General features: G+C 34.5%; 4 protein-coding genes across 4 annotated transcripts; 2 read left to right on the plus strand and 2 right to left on the minus strand.

The window, feature by feature from the left end:
* Nucleotides 1-1,436, plus strand: LOC113773230 (F-box/kelch-repeat protein At3g23880-like). Its single transcript, XM_027317831.1, has one exon. The coding sequence runs from the start codon at nt 42-44 to the stop codon at nt 1,122-1,124; it is 1,083 nt and encodes a 360-aa protein (XP_027173632.1). The 5' UTR covers nt 1-41; the 3' UTR covers nt 1,125-1,436.
* Nucleotides 1,437-3,923: 2,487 nt separating this feature from the next.
* LOC113773227 (protein ABSCISIC ACID-INSENSITIVE 5) lies at nt 3,924-6,043 on the minus strand. Its single transcript, XM_027317827.1, is given in 3 exon segments — nt 3,924-4,301; nt 4,689-5,590; nt 5,593-6,043. Coding segments are annotated over 3 exon segments (1,311 nt in total). The 5' UTR covers nt 5,903-6,043; the 3' UTR covers nt 3,924-4,202.
* Nucleotides 6,044-9,499: 3,456 nt separating this feature from the next.
* LOC113773231 (germin-like protein subfamily 3 member 2) lies at nt 9,500-10,659 on the plus strand. The gene has a single exon (XM_027317832.1). It carries the CDS (start codon nt 9,735-9,737, stop codon nt 10,392-10,394), a length of 660 nt encoding a protein of 219 aa, XP_027173633.1. The 5' UTR covers nt 9,500-9,734; the 3' UTR covers nt 10,395-10,659.
* A 2,299-nt stretch (nt 10,660-12,958) lies between these two features.
* On the minus strand, nt 12,959-16,543 carry LOC113773229. The gene is made up of 5 exons (XM_027317829.1): nt 16,209-16,543; nt 15,037-15,299; nt 14,694-14,905; nt 14,303-14,567; nt 12,959-13,544 (listed from the first exon to the last, which is right to left on the minus strand). Exons 1-5 carry the CDS (start codon nt 16,303-16,305, stop codon nt 13,242-13,244), a joined length of 1,140 nt encoding a protein of 379 aa, XP_027173630.1. The 5' UTR covers nt 16,306-16,543; the 3' UTR covers nt 12,959-13,241.
* Nucleotides 16,544-24,748: the final 8,205 nt, after the last annotated feature.

Raw genomic sequence — 24,748 nt, forward strand, 5'->3', positions numbered from 1 at the left:
GCATAAAACGATCCCAGGCTTCAAAAGTTTGGAAGGCTGCAATGAATGAAGGTACGACTTTTCTTGAATTGCCTGCAGATGTTGTAATGGAGATTTTCTCAAAGCTTCCTGTAAAATCACTGTTACGATTTAAGGCCGTCTGCAAGTATTGGTGCAGTCTCATTCAAAGTCCTACTTTTGTTGCTAAGCATCTCCGCCATCACAAAAACCAAGAAAATCTCTTAGTCCACTGCTATCATGTACACGGTGGAGCTTCTGCGCTTTCTTTGTTCCCGGATGAATACCTGGCTGGCACATCCCTGGAATACCAAGATCATATACCTACACCGACATCCTTCTCAACCGTCTCGACCGTGCTCGGCCCGGTGGACGGTTTAGTTTTCATCTACAACGATCACTCCCTGATGCTACTCTGGAATCCAGCTACAAGAGAGGTTAAGCTTCTCCCACCATTAGTAGTCTCCTCCTTACCTCTGTCCTCTCCGTCACGGACTCTGTATTCCCATGTTTTCGGATTTGGGAAAGACCCCTCAACTAACGACTTTAAGGTGGTCTGTGTACGAGATTACTGGGATGATGATTTGCAGGTATGGTATGTCCCTCTTGTTTCAGTGTACACCTTGAGTTCTCACTCCTGGAGGCAGTTTAGAGATTACACATTTTCAAGCCTGCGCGTGGTGAAATCTTATACTAACACATACTTGAATGGATTCTATTACTGGGGGGGTATTAGCAGCTGTAGAGTCTTCGCCTTTGATGTGAGAAATGAGATCTTTCGAGAAATCAGGACTCCGGATACGTTCAAATCAATGCAGGGGAATCTCGCCTTGTATAATGATTCACTAGCTACGTTTGCTTACAATCGCGGTACTGAAACGAGTGTCGATGTATGGGTTATGGAGGCGGAAGGGTCTTGGATTAAAAAAGTCAGCATTGGACCTCTTCTAAACATCAGGAGGGCTCTCGGGTCTTGGAAGACTGGGTTCATTTTCATAGAAACAGGGATCATGCAGCTAGCCTTGCTGAATCCTGATACAAAGGAAATCAGGCATCTTGGACCTCGGATTAACTGCTACTGTTTGCAAGTTTCTAGTTACAAGGAGAGTCTCGTTCGATTACATTAGGCGCGTTCTCCAAAAATGGTAGTAATTGAGATTGAGATATAACTGCCGATCCCCACTCTCAGATTCTGGCTGCTCTGGATTACACTTGTTTTGTTTGAGACTTTCGCCCCTTTCAACTTAAAAACCTTCTTGTTAGGGGGGGGTTCCTGAACGGATTTTAGATTACATGTGAGAATCAGAAACAGAAACTGATGGTAGAAGTTCCATTTAGTATCTAGCTTTTTTCTGGTCATGGGATTCGAAAGTTGGGCACATGTTGCTGTCTTATAATAATGATTTGTTCTTCAAACTTTTTCGCTTCTTGTCTTGCTTGTGAGAAAATTAAAACATGGACAGGTAAAAGAAGCCATCCATAATTGAGGGTTCTAGAATATAACCTTTCCAAGCAACTTGAAAGATGCTGCTTCAAATGCCTTTTACAGCATCTTATCCTCGTAGTCCTGGCATTCGAATCTGTCTGCTTGCATAGTCAGCTAATATCTGGAGATCAAAGGCCATGAATTTCTATTAGCCATTTATCTCGTGCACCATCAGTGTTACGCTATGTCTGTTTGAGAAATGCTTTTTGACGACCTAGCTAGCACTCATGCTTGGGATTTTTGCGCTTGAGGGGCCATTACTGTGTCATTTTGTCGATCATATGGTTGTGGGGAGCTCTGCTTTGCACACTGAAAATAAGGAAAATAGCTTGTTAAACTGGTTAACTTCTTCGAATGCTCTGTTGTTAATCAAATACTCAACACATTTGGGACATTGTTTATTATCAAATGGTCTGATATTATATCAATCAATCATTGCTTTGTCTAATCTAGGTGATGTTGCTGCCTAGCGTCTCTTAATCTAGAGGAAAACAATATTATAAATGCTGCGAAAGATAGCAGATGCTATTATCAAAAAAAAAAAAAAAAAAGGATGGCAGAATAGCAGATGCTGATTTCATTAATTGACGAGTCTAGAGGTCATTCTTTGTGCTTCAATGCAAACATTTCCTAAAGGAGACAAGAAAGATGTATTTTAGAAGGGAAATGAGGCGAAAGTTTTGTTGCCAAGGTTTGCTCTCAACAACTTCTTTAAACAAAAGCTGTGGAATGTGGATCAAATATTGAGGTGTTCGAGATAATGTCAGGGACCAAGCTGTAAATTCTTGCTCGTTTCAAATAGAAATGCATGAATGAATTCCTTACACCAACAGGGGTTGGTCCGAGTGGTAAGCGGCTCGGATTCGCTTAAACAGGTCTTGTGTTCGAGTCCTAGTGTATACAGACAACCCTGTTGGGAGACTCTCCCATCATAGCCAGATGCGCGATGCGGGTCGGGTCCGGATTAGTCGGGGCAAAAACTTCGGATACTGGGCGGGCAACCCAAAAAAAAAGAATGAATTCCTTACTGGGTTCAAACTGTGTTCCGACTTCAATTGGGCTTTGCGAAACAAAGTTAGTCTCCGACGAGTGTGTGTGTGTGTGTGCGTTTTTTTTTTGGGAAAGAAAGTTGGGCTCCTGGGTCAGTAGAGGGCAGAAATTTGGGCTTGAATCTTAAACCAAACTTATCCAAATGGAATGGCTTTATTCTTAATTACGACAAGTACCACGCGAGTAGACTGCAAGACCCAGTGGCCATTAATTAATGGTATAACATTTATTAATACTAATAGCATAAGTTAACAATGCTCATGTTGTAAGCCATTAATTCTAAAAAGACGTGAATTTAGATTGCAGTGGTATGGATTTAGGTTATCCCTGCAAAATTTCATTTAAAAAAAAAAAATAGCTACAAGTTGTGATTTATTATTTGCAATAATCATAGGTGATGCAACCGTATAAAATTCTACACTAAATAAAATTATGTATAAGAAGCCCCCAAGATAGAAATTCCTATTATCTATAGTACCCTAAGAATACTTGTACACTCAAACTATCAAATAAATTCACATTGTGTATAATTCATGTGTTTGGACATGTGAGAAAAGTCGGATCGAGTAAATAAAATTCATTAGAAAAAAAAAAAAGTAAAGAAAAAGCATCCTCTAATAGTCTAATATATGTCTTTCTATGTACAAATAGTGAGGGGAATCATAAAATTAGATGGCATGCTTAATTGAAAAAAAAACTAATAAATCAATTTGATACTTATGCTTTACTCATTTTGTACTTAACTCTCCTCAAATCAATTCTTCTTATGGCTTATTTTTCTTCTGAAAACTTTGATAGAGTAACTTGATTGGTTTAGCTTTAATTGTTACACTGCTGAATTATTAATTTCGATAAAGATTAAATATCCTTTTTGTGAGAAAAATGGAATTTGCATCATTTCTACTTGATTGGAAATGAATGCATAATTTAGGTTGTAAAAATTTTATTACTATATGAAATAATATGTGTAACTTAATTTTTTCGTATTGATGAATTTTATCGCCGTATAGTCCATTAATTGTATAAATTATTTTCAACACGGGCACAATAGATTAAATGTTTAATTTTTTTTACAAAAAAATAAGCAAGCAATAATATTATGAATATCTCTCTTATGACTTATTCATGCCATAAAACATGTTGGTAACAAATTAACACAACAGACCAATATCGATATCTCGTGCTCAAATACTGGTTATTAATTATTTATGACTAGTCACATTTGCTTGACGATATCCATATTCCCGAAATTTCCTCAGCTTAGCTTTGGATATGCGAACTCCGACTACGGGGATAAAAACGAGAAATACGACAGATGATTGTTATTACAATTTACACACGACCTCAAACAAAATTTAATTCAATCATATTTATTATTTACAGCCGACAAACTACAGAAGAAGAATTCCACACAAACAAATTCAAGAGTAAGCATATGTATAAAATCTCAAACAATTTTCTGGTACCAAGAAGTAAAACCGGTCAGGGGAAGAGAGAAATATATATATAAATATATGAAAAAAAAGAAGGCAGCCTAATCACGAATTATCATCGAAATACTAGGCATTAATTGAATATTAAGACAACGCGGCCCGGCTTAACTCATGATGGCTTCTGAGCTGCACATTATATCAGCGGCTGCAGGTCCACGCCGCTTTTGTTTCTGAGTTCAGAAAGGAGAACTGGTGGTCCTCCTGATGGTTCTCATCAATCTATCATTGTTTCGCTGCGTCCTCGTCTGAGCTTTCATCTTGGACTCTTCAACCTGCTGCTCGCCGCCCCCCCCAAAAAAATAAAAAACAAGAAAAATCAGATATTTTACGCATGCTATACTACTAGCTTTTTTTATATGGCTAATACTAGTCTGTATAAGAAAGATGTAGCATAAAAGAAGAATCAGCTGCAGAAAGATAAAGGCGGCATTAGCAAAGATACTTTTTTTTGAGGTTATTCAATATCCATTCTCGCGTTCAAGAAGCATAACCAGATTATTATTATTTGACGGACTCCTTTCGGTGGTTGTGCGTACGACGAAGAAACCAAGCCAAGCATCTGCAAAGAACTTGTACTCCACTAGCATCTACTATAACATTTTCAAAACGGTTGTCGGGACGTACATGTACACGAAGGGGAGGACAAATTGAGTGGGATTTACCTGCTGCCTTCTTTTTCTCTCAAGCTCGGCCAAAGCCTGCTTTAGATGACCATTCTCTTCCTTCAGCTGGTTCAATTCAGCCTCCAGTTCCACGGTATATGCCTGCTTTCTAGCTCTTGATCTTGCGGCCGATTCCCTATTCTTTATCATCCTCCGCTGCCTCCTTTCCACCACCTTCTCTATTGGACCGTCGATGATACGTTTCCTTCCTCCGCCTGCTCCGCTGCCTCTCATTCCGCCCACGTCCATCCCGTATGGGTTTGCACCATCCATCGGATTCGCACACAACCCCTCGGATGACACTGGACTCACAGGTGAACCCATTCCTAATCCCTGCACTTGCCCATATCCGCCTCCACTCCCTCCATTTCCCATTCTGCCGCCAAAACAGGCCGCTGTTGGCTGGGCCGCATAACCTCCGCCCCTCTTCATGCTCCCGGGATACGCGGCAGATGCATCCCCCGTTTGTGGCATCGGCTGGTAGCCCACAACGTTAGCACTGCCACCAGGGCCACCAATGACAGGCCTCGTCACAAAGCCAGTTCCCATTACATCAGTATTGTTATTTTGGTAGAAAGTACCACCGTAGGGCTGTTGCGGCTGCTGAGGCAACGGCGAAGGCGGTGGCTGAGTCTGTTCTCGTACCACCCCTGCTCTGACTAGAAAGTCTTCCAGAGTCATTTCCCCAAATGTGATCTGCCGCTGCTGAGAAGAGCCCGTATTTTGCGGATTGGTGCAATTAGTCGGGGGCTCATGTTCTTGTTGAGACTCGTGAATCTCCGTCCACACCTCCTCGACTGTTTTCCGCGATAAAGGTCCCGGAAGTGTGAGAGAGCCTTGCCTTGGGAGGCTTAGTTGCCTGGTGATGATGCCCTTCTGATCTATCGGCGCATCGTGGCTTCACCCAGCTGGGACAATTGCTTAGGATTGGGGTTGATATTTGCTGCTGCAACTACCATCGCACTAGTGACTTGAGCTTGATTTTCCTCAGCTGTCCAGATGCTATTCAAGAACTCGTCCATATTCATCGACCCAAAATCTTTCCACTCTCGCAAAGGGTGTTTTTGAAACTCATCCAGAGTAAGCGAATAGATGGACGACTGACTGCCAAGGGATGCGAATGCATGATTCTTGGGCTGCTGCTGTTCTGACTGTAATGGAGGAGACTCACCCTTATTACCATGAGATGTCATTTCTGAATCTGTCACAACCATTTTTATTCCCAAAAATCTTGGTATCAGAAATTTGACTTGTGGAGTTCTCTGTTCCTCGTTCTCCGGCTGGTCTATAAGCCGATTCCACCTGAGTATGCCTTTTCTTCTAAACCCGACTTGGGGTTTTATAAGCTGCAAGTATATGACTGGCAAATGAAACAAAAATGGATTTACTCAATTGCCAAATATAAATTAGTTTCGCTATGTGATCAAACTACATATACCAAACAGAATTCATCTGGATCTACGAAGAAAGTAAACGTAAAGAATGAAATATCCAAGGACATCAATCAGCCATGAAACGGATGTTCTTTTCTATTCACTTGGAATCAAACCTTAAGGGATCGAGTATGGAATCGAACAAATATGTACAATACTGTAAATATTTATGTTCTACAGCACCGCGCCAGAATTTCGAGATGTCAGGAAACAGGCTGATAAACAGTAGTTACTTATAATATAAAGAGCCCTTACACCACGCCCCCCCATTCCCCCCCCCCCCCCCCCCCCCCAACCGCCCCCCCTCCCCCCCCTCCCCCCCTCCCCCCCCCCCTCCCCCACAATAAAAAAGAAAAAAGTAATCTATAGTCTTGGAGCAGTACGGCAATCATAAATTCCGTAGTCTCCCTTTTTCTTTTTCGTTATTTCCCTTCGGTCTGCGACGATAAGGGATCAAAAAGAAACTAATGAAGTCAGCAGACGGTTAACCGCCAACTACCTAGAACGAAGAAAGCTACTGGCTTCGGGGACCCTAATGATAATTTTTTTTTTCTTATGCGTTCCAAAAACTGTGGTTGCAGTCTTAAACTGTTAGCTGACATGTATGGGATTTTGCCTGCAAAATGGAGATGGAAAACTGTCAAATTCACGTTCACTCCATCTCCATTTCATCTTTGGGAGAAGACTGAATTCATCACCCATTGGACGTACGGGAAAAGAGGGACAGTCTATACGAGATTCGTGACTCACCCAAGTACGCAATCCAAGTTTCCTAGCGTCCAGGTGCAGTGGATGACATGGCCATGGATATACATCGGACCAGTACGGCATCTCAGGTTATTTTGTCGTATTCGTGATTGTCAAAACAACAACACGAGCACGATCGACTGATATTGAATTGACCATCATTGGAGACGCAATGAGCCGTTAATTGAACTAAATCACGAGCAGGAAGTAAGAGGATATGTCATGTTCAAATGTGACCCCATGAAATGACTGCTGGTCTATGATCTATCAGAGTTGATTTTCCCAAAATGGAATGATCCTCAAGCAACTAGCCTTTGAAAAGTGTTTCAGTCAGCTAATTTACTTAACCTGAGATATTTACATCACCACATGCCAATACTTAAGTGAGCCTCCTGACTCCAACCCAACCCCCTCTTCCCACACACACACACACAAACAAAACAAAAAAAAAAAAGAAGAAGAAGAAGCAATTGTTAAGAATTCGAGGAAAGCCAATATAAACACTTGTGTTTGGTCGTTTTAGTTAAAAGACGAAACTGACAGCATGAAGAATTTTGTATTGGTTTCAAACACACATGTTATTATACCAGAAAGAAAAAGGGAGTGCTAAAGGTGGTAATAAGCAAAACGGCTTCTAGATAAGTCATCAGCCCACCAATCAAAATCAGAGCTGTAATCATCAACTCAATCTCAGGTCGGGAAGATACTAAGGAATACCCCAGAAGTGACAAGGGTTCTCAACTCGCAAGGAAAAACCATCTTTCACCCCCACCACCCCACCCCAAAAGAAAAAAAAAACAGCTATTAAAGAGAGAGAGAGAAAAAAAAAGAGAGCAGCTATGTATATCGAAAATCAGTTCCATGCATATGGATTATAGGCTACCAAAAAGAAAGCAAATAATTACCTTTGATTTCTTGATTGAGATAAAATCTGCAAGATTAGCTTCAAACAATAATGTTACAGAGATGGAACAGAAGTTGATGTGTAATAAAATTTATAAAAAAAAAAAAAAAAAAAATCATGTTTGCATGATTCTGACCTCCTTTAGCTAATCAAGGAGAACCGTCATTCTGCCTAGCTAAATTGCTCCTTTAGCTAATTAAGTCTGTTGAGGTGATCTGAGGGGGCTCGGGAAAGGAAGAGGGAAGAGTTGAAACAGTGAGCAGTAGTGTGTTTTTGCCTTTTTGGACAGCGGTCCGCAATTAGCTTAGTTGCCTTTGCTGCTTTCTTTCTTTAGCCTTCAAGGGCTCTTACGTCGCGACAGCATTGTCAAATTTCGGGTTCCTCATCTTTCTCCTCCAAAAACAGGAAAAAAAAATTTTTTTTTTTTTTTTACTGCTACTTATTCCACAGTTCCATTGCTTGGTTGGGGGACCCCACAACAGATAGCTCCTGCGGTCAAAACTGAATAGTAGTATTAAACTTGTCCCGGATTTAACATAACACAAATTCCAACTGCGGCCTAATTGTCATGTAAGGAAACTTGAAAATGCCTGCCCTCCTTGACACGTCCTCGCCCATGTGTCCTCCCCACAGCTCTTCTGCGTCATCCTCTCTCCCCACATGTTTACACGTGTCTCCTTCCTTCTCTCCCCCACCTGCATGAACTACTCAAAATATTACACTAGTATTTTATTTTTCTTAAACAGAAAAGCATACAAACTGATTACTTGTCCAGTGGGTGCTGTTCACTCTGCTTAACTGCTGATTGTGGTTCTGTTTCATTATTTTTAATTCTTCTTCTTCGACGTTCTTATTGTGTGTTATGGACCGGTCAGGCCAATTGGGCCGTCAGTATGTGAACCAACCAGATCGCATGTGATGGACTCAATGCGTGGCCCATCCTATGATACGAGTCATTTTGGTGAAGAAGAGTGATCGAATTTCAAGCCTCGAGCAAAAAAAAAAAAAAAAGGTCTAATAATAAGGTGCAAAGTCCTAAAACATATTATTTTTTTTACAAGCGTTCGTGGCAGGTTACGAGAGCTTGACGTTGGTTGTTGTCATACATCGATCCCTTGGCAAAGAAAACAAAGAATTTTTCAGTGAACAAGTTTACAAACTCTACACAAAACCAACCCTGTTCTAGTCCTAGTTTCACTTTTCTTCTTTCCCGTCGAAAGAGGAAGCCAACTGGAACTCGCGACGGATCCATTTTGCTTTGTTCTGTTCTCCCGGCTTCAACTTTCAACAGTGTGTGTCACTCTCTTGAGCACCAGCAAAATGACAGAATTCGGAGTAGTAACTGGTCCCTGATCAATCCAACAGACCTAGTAACTTGGAACAGATCACTTACGCATTACTTGCAACTCTTTTTTTTTTTTCTTTATTCACAAGGAAAAGAATATGCATCCAGTACGCATTAGTTTCTTACTTTAAAAAGCAAAAAAGAAAAAAAAAAAAATTTAAACGGGTCTCATTTTCATAGAGATTGCTTGCATGTGTCACAGTGTTGAAGATATTTGCAATCATATTTTCAGCATCATAGCCACCCATCCCTGCACCTAACAGAGTCAAGAAAATAATTATTAGCTATAATCACGTCGACGCTTTGCTTAGTGTATATCACATCGCACTCACATCCCTCCATTCGATTAAAAGCTGTTTGAGAGGCACTCCAGAAAAGTCGCCAAAAGTAGAGGTTGATGCCCTACAGCAGTACCAGTACTATAGCCCTACTCAAGCTAGACAAATGACCGTACCACGCGAAAAATCCTAGCAATTTATATAAGTTGGAAATTCCTGATTATCCTGGCCAATATTTATATAGTAGTATCTCCGTGTTCTTTTCTTTCAAGTATATATTTTGCCCTAGTGCTACCTTGATAGTAGTTGATAATTGCAGCCAAATAGCCTGAGTGGAAGATGTTTCCAAGACTGGAGCTCTTGCTTCCACTAATTTTCTGCCTCCACTCTCATCTCGTGGCATTGGCCTGGGATCCTGACCCCGTGCAAGATTTTTGCATACCCAATGCAAAAGTTGGCTCCAATAATGCCAGAGCGCAGTGCAAAAATTCAACGGAGGTTACCCCTGATGATTTCGTGTTTTCGGGTGTAAAAGCCCCTGGAAACTTCTCGGAAACTGGCCTCTCGGCAAAATCGGTCAACCCCGCCACTTTTCCGGGGCTTAACACCCTAGGAATGTCATTTGTACGGGCAGACCTCCAGGTTGGTGGCATCAATGCTCCACATTTTCATCCCAGAGCGACGGAAATTGCATTCGTGGTGCAAGGAAAGGTTTATTCTGGTTTTGTGGATTCGACGAACCGAGTTTTTGCCAAGGTGATTGAGCAAGGTGAAGTGATGGTGTTCCCAAGGGGTCTAGTTCATTTCCAAATGAATGTTGGCGAGTCCACTGCTACCGTCTTTGCAAGTTTCAACAGCCAAAATCCAGGAGTGCAGAAAATCCCATCTACCATTTTTGGTTCCGGAATCAATGATGAGCTATTGGAGAAAGCTTTTGGGTTGACCCTCGAGCAGATTGGGAAGATGAGGAGGAGGTTCTTTCCTGGAAGGAAAGGTTAGCCATTCTCAGGAATCTGCGTCTACCAGTTGCGTCCTTCAGTTCGGAGCTGATTCTAGCGGTAAATCCTGGCCAAGCATTTGTCAGGTGATTAGTCGGTTCCTGGTTCCAGGTTTTAGATGAAGGGCGGCAATTAGCTTACTTGTGCATTGTTTTGGTCGTTTTTCAATTTAAATAACCAAAAAAAAAAAAAACCCAGATTCTGTTTCGATATTCCCATGCCATATGTTAGTTCCTTATTAAGCCGTCATGCTGCTTGTTTAAAAATTGCTCTCGAGTTTTGTCATAATATCACTCAACCCTCTTAAAGTTTTTAAAATTTCATTTATCTCCCTTGTCAACTTGACAAGACTAAATATTCCCATCAAAGGTCACAAATTGACAACATTACCCTTGCTTTTAATAACTATTTAAGCACAAAGCCAAAGCAAAATAAAATCTTAAAACCAAAAAATGTAAATTAAAAAAATTAATTATTAGCTAATAATGATCCATATTTCTTTATATTAGAGTTGTGATGGACTAACAAAGGACGTAGATAAATTAGATGTAATCAAAGTCAACCACTTAGGAGGATTTTGATGAGTAATTAATATCTTAAAAAATTTCGTGCATAGCTAAATTACAATTAAAGAAGTCAAAATATATTTTGAGGAATTATGTTTTAATTCGTGGTGTAATTTAAGTTATATTAAAAACTAAAATAATCTCTTTATATATGTGAATTTTTCAAGATGTAAATTTTGATTTTGTTTCAATACAACAAAAATAAACAACAAAAATAAATAATTTCTGTCAAGAAATTTAATTTAATTTAATTTTTTTATTATTGTTATAAATTTCATAAGTAGAATGACATAAGATTAGTATTGGAACAAAAGTTTTATCTTTTTTATTTTTCTTCCCAAGGAGTTAAAATATTACAAGAAATGTCAATCCAAAGGAGGTAAGCGAAATTTTAAAATCTCAAGAGAAACTGAGTAATATTATGAGAAACCTCAGGGAGGTTTCTGAAATTATCCCATAAAAATTTCTGTTGTTCGTAGAAAAAGCTTAGAACACCTTAATGTTAGTTGCCAATGGTTAAATTCATTCCGGGAGACCGCTTTTAAAGCTACAATGATGCGGATCCCCCCTCAATCTCAGAAATGTCACCACCAGCACCATGTTCTTTCCGAGCGTAAATTATCTTTACGTTTAGTTCGTTCAACGTTTAGCAAAGTATTCATGAGAAAAGTAGAAAACTCTAACCCACAATTAAAGGTGTCAAAATGGGTGACTTGGGCGGATTTGGGTTGGGTAAAATGAGTAATGGGTATAAGTGAGTCAACTCATTTATACCCATTTAATTAGATGGGTATAAATGGATATGTCAACAATGCCCCAATTACCCATTTATAACCCATTTATTTTAACTTTTTGTAAACTCATTTAAATTCATTTTTGCAAACTAAGTTATCAATTTATACCACTCTTTGTATCCATCATTAGTTTTAAATATTTATTTATAATGTTCAATAAACTTAATTACCAATTTTTTTTCATTTATACTCTATGTCACAAAATTACCTATTATTTAATAATTGAATAATAAGAATATAAAATTTTGAACTAAGTACTATAAAAATTAATATAAAAACTTAATCCAAAAATTTTGAACCTCCAACATTTTTTTCATATATATAAATTTAAATTTTCATTTTAGAAAGATAAGAAAATAGGCTAAAATTTATCATAAATTAGTAATGCTGAAAAATGAGCAAGTTAACAAACTAAGAGAAAATAAAATAATAAGATAAAATCAACAAATAATAATAATAATAATAATAATAATGAAACAAAAGTAGTTAACATCATAACAAAATGAAAAATTTGAAAAAAAAATGGATGGGAAAAAAGAAAAGACTTGGAGGGAAGAGAATTCTAAATGGGTTAATTGGGTTTGATGGATTACCCAATAATACCCATTTAATAAATAGGTATTATTGGGTAACCCATTTATACCCATATACAAAAATTTAAGATATCCATACCCATCTATTCATGGATGGGTATGAGTAAATTTAATTAAGTGGGTTGATTTGCCACCTCTACCCACAATAGTTATTTGTCTTCTGAAACCTTTGGTAGAAGATATAGTACTTCAATTATTTAAGACCTTCTGTTAAAAGTATCGATTTGTCGAATATTCTGAGAAGAAAAAGGAAATTAAATTGGATAGAAATAATCAATTAATAGCTTAATAGTTGCATATCTGAGGAAACTAGTGCCGTTCAGATTCTCCGAAATTGAGCTGGAGACGCATCCGGTCTGGAGGCATATAGGAAGAGCCTCTAATTAAGCTACCCACACCACAAAAACCCTGATATGATGATGTTCCCGCTCCCGGTTTTCCCTTGCGCCGACCAATTCATGGCGATCCAATTTTGGGTGAGGTACCGCGGTTAATTTAACGTATAATTCCGTCCTTATAGCAGAAAAAGTATCGCCTACCCACCCAAAATGACGACTTCAATACGAAATGGCTCCAACATGTTTTCATAGCATTGAACTACCATTTACCGCGTTGTGGAAATAAACAAAGAGATCCATATAGATGAGACTGCAGCAGTTTCTATGACAAACAATTGTCCAAAATCGAGACATGTAAATGTTTCCATCTCTTGTACTATCTAATCCAAAGGAGCAAAATTTGGCTATCATGCTATGTTATAGAGCAATTCAGTCTGATGACCCCCCAAAAAAAAAAAGAAAAATAAAGGTCTAATCACACAATACAAAAGGACTAGAAAAAACAAAAATTCCTCAGACGAGCTCACACAAAGAAGCTTAGGAATGAGAAAGGAGAATTACCTGGCACTCTTCCCACTCACAAGTGCCTTCACTATATTGTCTCCCATTCCTTCAGCAAATGGAAACATGTGACCGGCACCTGCTAGTTCATGATAGTGAATCCATGGTAGCCGCTTGGCAATGTATTTTTGTAATGAAGCAGGTACTAGCAAATCCTCATCTCCTTGCCATATGTGAACAGAACCTTCATTATTTGGGAAGGGATTCTCCAGATCCATAGGATCAAATTCCCACTTTCCAAAACCAACTATCATGTCACGGTGAAGAGACTCGTACTCTCCTTGCTGTGTTATCTGATCCTGATGTTGAAATAGAAGCGATATCCAAAATAAGACACTGGTTTTTTCCAATTTAAAAGAACCGTAGAGCTACAATTGCTTATACACACGTTACAACAAATAAAGTCAATGAAAGAACATGGAGGACGTTGCCTGATAAAATTCACAGATGTCTGTAAGGAAAATCTTATTACTTGATTGGCGATGCAGATTCAATCACAAATATACATACTTTCCAGGTCAAAATCAGTTCAGCCTACAACCAGTAGGGATGCAAAAGGGTCACTGCACAAGCGTGAAATTAACATTTTTGAAAGCAAATAATTTGCTGTAGCTGATAGTTGAATATATAACTCCACTAAAAAGGAACTTGTCAAGTGCCGATCCATTTTCTGTAGTTTGTGTTGCTGTTCGTGAGAACTTTGAAAAGAAATGACATATACAGCAGTGAGGATAGGGGTTGGGATCTGTTGATCATGGTGTAGTAATCTATTAAAGACAGCTAAACATTTTTTTAGAAGTAATCATTGGATGAAGGTGCAGCTTGTCTCATACTTGCTGGTTAGTATATCTGATACTGATTGTACAAAAGCAGGAAGAAAGAAAACTGAAATTTACAATGGGTAATGCAGGCATAGATCCAGGTTACAATACACAAAGATCTTCCTGACTATCAACACACACACAATCATTTTGACACACATGAAAACGTATGCTTCATGTCTCTATCTAGACTAACGCGAAAATGCTCAGGGAATGAGAGAAAATTTAACAATTACCTCATAATCACGTCTTAGAGTATTGTGGCCCATCAATTCAAGGTCTTGACGTGATAAAACAGCAGGACTCCGAGCCACAGCAGCAGCAGGAGGAAACAATTTTTGAGTATTCCACCAGTAGGTAAGCCATGCTGCATAGTAAGAAACACGAAGAGCCCATTGGTCTTGTGGAAGCTGTTGGTTGTATGCTTCATTCGACAAGTTAGCAGGAAAACCAGGCCACCAATAGTTGACAACTGGTGCTAAGAGAGCCGCTCCTGCCAATCTGTTCGGAATAAAAGATGTTATACTTGAGCTAGAGGAGATGGATAAGATACTGTTCAGAAGAATGATGAAGCAACTGCTGCAATATTCTTCCCTCCGTCACATGCATGACTTGAATGAATCATACCTGTGAGGAATATACTTGATGGATGGCCAGAGTGCCTGTCCACCCATTGAAAATCCAACAACATAGAATTTGGATCCTAGTTCCAACTGATCAGCAAGCTCCTCTAAATCAGAAGCCATGCTCTGTAGTGTTCTGTTAGGATTTGGATCACTTTCTCCATAACCAGGTCTATCAAATGAGACTATATAGATGCCTAAGCTTTCGATAAGATCCTGCTACAAAAAATCTTTTCATTTTGAGAGATCATATCCTTAACATTTTTGTGCAGAAACTTACAATCCCTGTAAGTATAAGATAGTAAGATTATCTTTACAACATAAACCAAATAAAGAAAAATTTGCACCTGGGAAAGGGTAGCCGTAATGGCAACGTCATGTCTGCAACAACGAAATCCGTGGACAAATACTATCTTATACTTTGCTTTATCCTTTGAAACTCCATGCTCTTTGTAGGCTAAATGCCTTCCATCCCTAAGTTTTATCCTAGGTGCTGTGACAGGGGCACCATCAGGAGTGCCTAACGGGTTGGGAGGAGGAGGTCGAGTAGCTTGATAAGCCCACGCCAAGAAGCCGATGAAGAAAACCACAAGGATCTTCTTAAATATCCCTGAATTTGTAGGTTTGGTTATACACATGTTCACCAATTTTAAGAATGCTCCTACTCCCTCCTGGCATTAGGAGAAAGCAGTGTGAAGTGGCGTGGCAGCACATGCCACTTCAAATTATGTCAAGTTATTGAAGGGAATTTTCAGCCTTTATAGCATCACTAGTCAAACAAGGCCACGTAAAATTTACTATCAAATCCTAAACAGTTTAGCAAAAACCGAAGTTTTCTCACAGTCCACTTCTGGCTTTGCCTGCTTGTGAAAATGCCCAAACCAACTATAAAGGAATTCATCATCATTACTTTATGGGTAAATACTTACCTGTAGCATGCGAATCAAATTTAGAAATCAAATACATATGCATCAACTTCATTTAGCAGAGTGAACCAGATTAGATTGAATCCTTATGAGTATGCTTCTCACATATGTAGGTAGCCATATACTTAGAGCGGGTTTCCGCAATCAATCAGAATGTTTCGAGAATTAATCCCGAAAATTTTGCTGTTCGATTTAAACAACGTACAGACGCAGAGCAGATACTGCAAACGTTACCAATAAGCATAAAAGCCAGTTAACAAACAAGCAATGATGAGTCAAATGATAAAAAGTAGTATACTTGTACTGTCGTACGTGAGATATCCTATCCAACTTCAAGCACAGAGACATATGTTAAAGAATCTCACCAATCCATGCGTTCAGAGAACTGAAATCTGGGAGCCAAGATCATTAATTGGACACATTAAAAATCAAAACTCAATAGTCAAACCAAACAGTTGAGACCCATATGCATGGATTAAAATCAGACTCCAATAGCAAACGTTGACTCCAGATTACTTTTCTCAATCAAGAAAATCAGCATCTGCGTACAAATAATAGCAGAAAGCAAAGAAAGACAGCAAAAGAAAATAGACCTGAAGGAAGGACGGGGACGGAAGACTTCTGCTTGGATTTCCTGGTGTGGGCCCTAGCAGAGGCTGCGGAGATTTTCCTAGTTACTCCTGCTGCCATTTTCCCTCGACGCTTGTGAAGTACGATGAAACGGTCACTAGGCTGATTTCCTCGACACAAATCAGCAATAACTCGCACACCCACGTGGCGTGGGGTGAAGTGAAAGCGGGAAATAGAGCTTCACAGATCTGGGGCGGGCGGGGGGCCGGACAGGTGATGTAGGATGGGAGTTGGGACTTTCTTGGCTGTCGTCCGTCTGAAGCTGTATACTGTATAGACGGTCAGTTTCTTCCAGCTTGTGTGGCTTGTTAGTGGAGGACGGTAATAAATGATGTATTCATACACGAAAAGCAATAATTGAGATTTCCTGTTCAGCTAAGTCTCGAGGAAAGGAAATTGGATTTTTCGTCCGACGAATTATGGGCCGGTTTGGAACCTGAGTTTTTTGGGAGTTTGACTAAAACTTTACTGTAGTGCACTGTAGAAATTTTTGAAAAAATTATGTAGAAGTTTTTGAAATGTTACTGTAGACGTTTTTTGGATTATTTTTAGAGGTATTTTTAAAACATATTTTTGAGTATTTTATAATTAATAATTTTTATATTTTTATATTTTTAAACATTTATGCATTTATAATACATTTATAAATATTTAGAAATAAATATATTTATATATTTATATAAAAATATATAAATGTATTATATTATATATAATAAGTAATATACATATATTTATAAATGTATAAATGTATAATTAATATAAATGTATAAATTATAAATGAATATTATATAAATGTATAAATTATAATTTATAAATGTATATGATGATTATGTATAAATGTATTAATATAATTAATATAAATGTATTAATATTATGTATAAATGTATAATTAATATTGTTTATAATTTATAATTTTTATTGTTTAAATATTTATATGCATTTATGCATTTATAATACATTTATAAATATTTATAAATAAATATATTATATTATATATAATACATAATATACATATATTTATAAATGTATAATTAATATAAATGAATATTATATAAATGTATATATTATAAATGAATATTATATAAATGTATAAATTATAATTTATAAATATATATGATGATTATGTATAACTGTATTAATATAATTAATATAAATGTATAAATGTATTAATATTATGTATAAATATATAATGAATATTGTTTATAATTAATATTTTATATTGTTTAAATATTTATATATATTTATGCATTTATAATACATTTATAAATAAATATATTTATATAGTTATATAAAAATATATAAATGTATTATATTATATATAATACATAATATAAATATATTTACAAATGTAATAATTGTATATTATTATAAATGAATATTATATAAATATATAAATTAATATATTATAAAAATATAAAAATATAATATTATGTATAAATGTATTAATATAATTAATATAAATGTATAAATGTATTAGTATTATGTATAAATGTATTATATTATACATAATACATAATATAATTGTATATAAATATACATAAATATATATACATAAATGTGTAATATATATAATATGTATTATATATATTAAATATATAATATATAATATTTATATAAATGTATAATTACATATTTATATTAATATTAATTTATATGGTATATAATATTTATATAAAATATAAAAATATATTTTAAATAAAATAAAATATTTATAATATGTTTAAATAAATATATAAATATATAATATTATAAATATATAATATATATAATAAATTTTTGAGGGTGAGGGACTCAAAAATTCAAAAAAAAATTTTGAGGTTACCGGCGGCGCCGGAATAGGTGACCGGCGTCGGGAGAGGTGGTGGAGGCGGTGTCTGGTGCGGTGGGTTGGGTGAGGGAGGAAGAAAAGTTTTTGAGAAATTTTTTGTGTATAGATTTTTGAAGTGTGTAGGTAAAAAACTTTGAAAAGTTTTTTGGGGTTCCTGTAGCAAAAGTTGTTAAAAAACTAGTAGCTAAAAAACTTGGTAAAAAACTAGGGTGCCAAACAGGCCCTATAGTCCCATCACACATGGCGTGAAATTAAAAAAAGGGAATTATAGTCTGAAGGAGTACAAAAGCCCAAAAATTTTGGACGGCCAATGATTTGTGTACTTATTATTCAATCGTGTATTGACAAATTCGATTATTAAAATTAGAGATTAAACACCCATATGCATTTTAGATCACGTTAAGTGTCAACTTTTGATGAAAAGTAAGATTTGAACCCTTGACCTTCTATCTCATAAAATATATAGTGACCAACTCGAAACTTGGTTTTAAGAGAAGCACCTCGTGTAGAGACCAGTTTTCTTCTCTCTCTTGCGTGATAAATTTTCTCCTAAGTCCTAATGCATCGTGTATTTTTTAGTGACAATTGTGTCCTCTTCTTCTTTTTTCATTTGCATGATATAACATTTTTTTTTCTCTAATCCCCTAAGTGTTTAATGCATCTCATTTAAAATTGTATATCATATAAAAATTAAGAAATAAATCATTGGATTTTAGTCCATTGACCAAGAAGAGTCTCTTAAAACTCTCTCGAGCACTATTTTAGGGGTTTAAACCCTGCCTAGTGCATTACAATGAAGCATTGTGCTTCCATTTTTTTTTCAAAAAAAAAATTCAAAAAGTGCACTAATGCACTTATCTTGAGAGTTGACACCCCAGCTTCCTTACAAACAACCTAATTGGACTTTCCTTACCAAAAAATATAGGAGTATTATTGCAGTTAGATGATAAAAGTTGGTCACCAATAAACGTTTGACGCATATTTCATTGGGTTCAATGTCAGGCCGACAGTCATGGCCCAATATGACCCATAAATATTTGAGCGGAATCCATGGACTTGTCGAAACATGGCCATCTCTTTTTAATGGCGGGATAAGTCCAAACCATGGGCCTGTTTGGCACCCTAGTTTTTTATCAAGTTTTTTAGCTACTAGTTTTTTAACAACTTTTGCTACAGGAACCCCAAAAAACTTTTCAAAGTTTTTTACCTACACACTTCAAAAATCTATACACAAAAAATTTCTCAAAAACTTTTCTTCCTCCCTCACCCAACCCACCGCACCAGACACCGCCTCCACCACCTCTCCCGGCGCCGGTCACCTATTCCGGCGCCGCCGGTAACCTCAAAAATTTTTTTTGAATTTTTGAGTCCCTCACCCTCAAAAATTTATTATATATATTATATATTTATAATATTATATATTTATATATTTATTTAAACATATTATAAATATTTTATTTTATTTAAAATATATTTTTATATATTTATATATAATATTATATACCATATAAATTAATATTAATATAAATATGTAATTATACATTTATATAAATATTATATATTATATTTATTTAATATATATAATACATATTATATATATTACACATTTATGTATATATATTTATGTATATTTATATACAATTATATTATGTATTATGTATAATATAATACATTTATACATAATACTAATACATTTATACATTTATATTAATTATATTAATACATTTATACATAATATTATAATATATTAATTTATATATTTATATAATATTCATTTATAATAATATACAATTATTACATTTGTAAATATATTTATATTATGTATTATATATAATATAATACATTTATATATTTTTATATAACTATATAAATATATTTATTTATAAATGTATTATAAATGCATAAATATATATAAATATTTAAACAATATAAAATATTAATTATAAACAATATTCATTATATATTTATACATAATATTAATACATTTATACATTTATATTAATTATATTAATACAGTTATACATAATCATCATATATATTTATAAATTATAATTTATACATTTATATAATATTCATTTATAATATATACATTTATATAATATTCATTTATATTAATTATACATTTATAAATATATGTATATTATGTATTATATATAATATAATATATTTATTTATAAATATTTATAAATGTATTATAAATGCATAAATGCATATAAATATTTAAACAATAAAAATTATAAATTATAAACAATATTAATTATACATTTATACATAATATTAATACATTTATATTAATTATATTAATACATTTATACATAATCATCATATACATTTATAAATTATAATTTATACATTTATATAATATTCATTTATAATTTATACATTTATATTAATTATACATTTATACATTTATAAATATATGTATATTACGTATTATATATAATATAATACATTTATATATTTTTATATAAATATATAAATATATTTATTTCTAAATATTTATAAATGTATTATAAATGCATAAATGTTTAAAAATATAAAAATATAAAAATTATAATTATAAAATACTCAAAAATATGTTTTAAAAATACCTCTAAAAATAATCCAAAAAACGTCTACAGTAACATTTCAAAAACTTCTACAAAAAAGTTTTTCACCTTACAAAAACTTTTTTTTCAAAAACTTCTACAGTGCACTACAGTAAAGTTTTAGACAAACTCCCAAAAAACTCAGGTTCCAAACAGGCCCATATTCCCTATTTAGTCTGTTTATTCCGAAGCTAATTTTTTTTAAAAAAGCAAAAAATGCAGTTTTAGTCCATAATGTTTAGTTCTTGTGTGATTTTAGTCTTTAAAATTTTGACAAAAGAAAATTCAGTCCTCAATATTTAGTACATGTACAATTTTGGTCCCTAAAATTTTGGCAAGAGCAAATGCTATCCTTAATGTTAACAAATTGAAGTTGGTTTAGGATAATTGACAATTTTTTTGCAAATATTGACGAAATCAGTCACGTGCAATCACATATTTGTCAAATTAAACTCTTGAAAAGGAAGTAAAATAGAGAGTAACATTGAACAATAAGAATAATTCACGTGATGGCACGTTAGTGATTGATTAACCATGAAATGACGCATAAAAAGAAAGGAAATTTGTTAGTCTATACAAAAAAAAAATTAAGTATTAGAATTGTTTGTTTGGGGACAGTGAAGAAAGAGAGAGAGAGAGAGCGAAAATAAGTTTTGAGAATTGAGTGCTCCAAATAGTTTTAGTTTTTAAATTTTAAATTTTTCTTTCTTTTTACTAGTTAATTAGTTAGTAAGCGAGTTATTAGTTCTTAAATTTATTGTTTAAAGTTAGCTACTATTTCGTTTTTTATTTTAAAATTCATTTAATGGACACATGACTGGATGTGACTAAATTCTATCAATAATTGGGAAAAACATATTCAAATGTCCTAAATCTACTTTAGATAATATACATTGGGGATCAAATTTATTTTTGTCAAAATTGTAAGGACTAAAATTGTGCAATGCTAAATATTGAGGACTATATTTGCTTTTGTCAAAATTTTGAGAACTAAGACTACACAGAAACTAAACATTGGGAACTAAAACTGCTTCTTTTTTTTTAGAAAAAAAGTTCTATATTAGTTTTGAGAAACTAATGCAAAAAATGAACTTTAGAGGAATATAATATTGCACATGTTTAAATTTAACTTCGCCATGTAATAAGCAGAAAGGTTGAAACTCTTGAAAATTTGAAGAGTTTTGCAAAAAAAAATTTATTTTATATTTTCATCTTCTTTGTCGTGGTTTTAACGTTGGTGATAACCCTCAATAACGACATTCCGGATTAAGGTTCAGCGAACTCCCTATACACGTACAATGTCACGTGTGTGCCAGACGCGGCTAGACTACCCTATATTTAGAGTCTAGCCAGGGTAACGGGATTAAGAAACTGACATTTGGCGGCAATAAAATCGCTTGTACAATGCGGAATTAAAGAGGGTGGGGAGGGCCACTATCCCCATGTCTTAGAAAATTTTAGTTTTTCTGTCTCAAAAAAATTAAAAGTTTTCAATGCTGTCCTTTATGAATTATTAACTTTGCCCACACAAGAACACGAAAAAAATATTTGATACCAAAATTTTATTAAAGGTATGTATATTAAAAATTTGGTGGCAAAAGTGTGTTTGGATTACACATTATTTTCATCTTATTTACACACACTGAATTACCTGCTTCATCAACATATTTTTCAATCATCTTTTTATCTCATATACATCACATAAAATTATCTCATATAAAAGTACTATCTCATATAAAAAGTACTTTTAAATCATATAAAAGTACTATAATATATTTTCACAAAATTATCTCAAAAAATTTACTACACAAACCCCCCTCAAAGTAACATATTTTGCTCCCCCTATGCAATTACAAAGGATTCTTTCCGTTAGGCCACTCCCGGTACGTTTGATGGCTGAATGCATAATTCAATATATCAGGAGGACAAAGATGATCTACTTTGACTGGCTAGTTTCGGGTTCGATCTGGTGTAAAGAGCAACTAAAAGAATTGCTAGATTAAAAACATCCAAATAGGATTAGAGCATAAAAGTTTCCGTATAGGTGGCAGTACAACCAAGTTGGATCATGAGTCCTTTGTAACAGCAGTGGCAACATCACTACCATATACTTCTAAATTGAAGAGGATTCAGCTGATTAGGTGATATATATTTCACATTCCTGTCAATTAGACGTTTGTGTACGGGTAAATTGTACATACACACATCTTCACGTGTGAGTACAGCTACAATCATAGAAGTCCAACATACATAAATAATTTAATCCATAGCATGTACAGTGTAGGACTTATCCATGGATTATGCACTTGCAAATTGTAAAATTGATGGAGGATGTTAACCATGTATTGCATGAGTTCATCAATAAAACCTGTTCTACCTCTGTTTCGGTTCCTTTGTTTTTTTTTTTGGGGCTTACGTTGTTGACTATATGACAATTGGCATGGTTTATTTTGTTTTTTCATTTTTGGATGCAGTGGTTGTTCAGGGCTACTTCTTTATTTGATTTTTAAAAAAAAATCAAGGATGCCAACGGGTTTGTTTGGATTGGAGTTTATTTGTAAATTTTTACTTGCTTGTATCATCAATATATTTTTTAATCATTCTTTTATGCCATATAAATCATATAATAAAACGCTAGAGTATTTTTTTTTAAAAAAAAAATTATCTCAAATAATCCACTATTCAAACACACTCGACGGCGTGACAAAATAAGTTCTCTGTAATAATTTGACCAAATTCCCTTTTTTCGGCTAATTACTTAGAATATTGGCCAAAAAAAAAATCAGAAGAATGGGGCCTGACAAGCCCATGAACAAATCTATTGCTGCCGGGCTTAAAACCAACTTATTAAAAAAAAAATGAACACACAACCCGGCAGGAAAAACAAATTCGAAAAAAAAAAAGAACAATGACATAGCTCGGCAGCGAAAACCAAATTAAAAAAAAAAAAAAGAGTGCCATAAGGAAGGAAGTTATGAATCCTGCTAAGTGCTGACTCCAAATGGTTTTTGCAAGCCACGCCTCGTGGTATGAAAAATGAGCAGTGTTTTTTAATCTCAATAGTTGGGATTGAATTTGATAAATAAACCCTAACATATGCATACAAAAAAAAAGTTGTTATTTTTTAGACCCTAATAATGATAATAATTTTCCGTAGGTACACCTACAATACTAATATTTAACAATTACCCTTGTACGTAGATTTGCAAATTGCAATTGTGCAGTTCTCTAGTCCCACGCTATAATTAGATTATTAAAGCCTAGGACAGTGATTAGCCGTTACATTGGCGATAGAGTATAAGTTAAATTAAATGTAGAGCATAGAGTTAAAAATTTCCTCATGGAAAACAAAAGTGTTAATGACAATTTTGCTTCCTTGAACTACAATAGTAATCACACTTTGTCCCTTTAAACTAAAAAACAAAAAAGAATGTGCACTTTTTCGCCCCTAAATTTGACTCCATCATCCTTTCCTTCCCTTCAAAAAAAAAAAAATGATGTAATGATTAATTTGCCCTTTTCTATTATTAAGTGTTTTGTTATAACAAAATATATCCTTTCTGACGCTGGGGCAAATATTCTAAGTATTATAATAAACATATTCATAATTGTCATTTTTATGTTTAAATTTAAATTCATCATTACATTTTGCTGCTTAAAATTTTGGCAAAGCGCTTTCAAAACTTTTGTTTATAAAATTTCGCCGAAACATTTTGTTCATACCAAATTTACTGATTTCTTACATACTATCTTATTTCTCTTATATTCTTTGAAATACAAAAAATTTAAGTTTAATTTTATGGATTGCAAAAGACATTACAATGCGTAAGGTTATCCATACTTCATTGTGAATAAAGATTGACCATGGAAATTGCTAAACTCTATCTTGAAAGGAAAATTATAGAATTAAAATGCAAGTAAATGTTGACAGTGTAATGAATATATAGGAAATTTCTTTTTTTAAAAAAACTACATACAAATATTTTTTTCATCAATAATGTTTGGAATAAAGTATATACTTAGTATTATAATCACATTGCAACTTTATAACTGTAGATAGATTAGTAAAGCAAAGAGTATATTTTTA

Source organism: Coffea eugenioides, chromosome 6 (assembly GCF_003713205.1).
Source record: "Coffea eugenioides isolate CCC68of chromosome 6, Ceug_1.0, whole genome shotgun sequence".
Classification (NCBI taxonomy): Eukaryota; Viridiplantae; Streptophyta; class Magnoliopsida; order Gentianales; family Rubiaceae; genus Coffea; species Coffea eugenioides.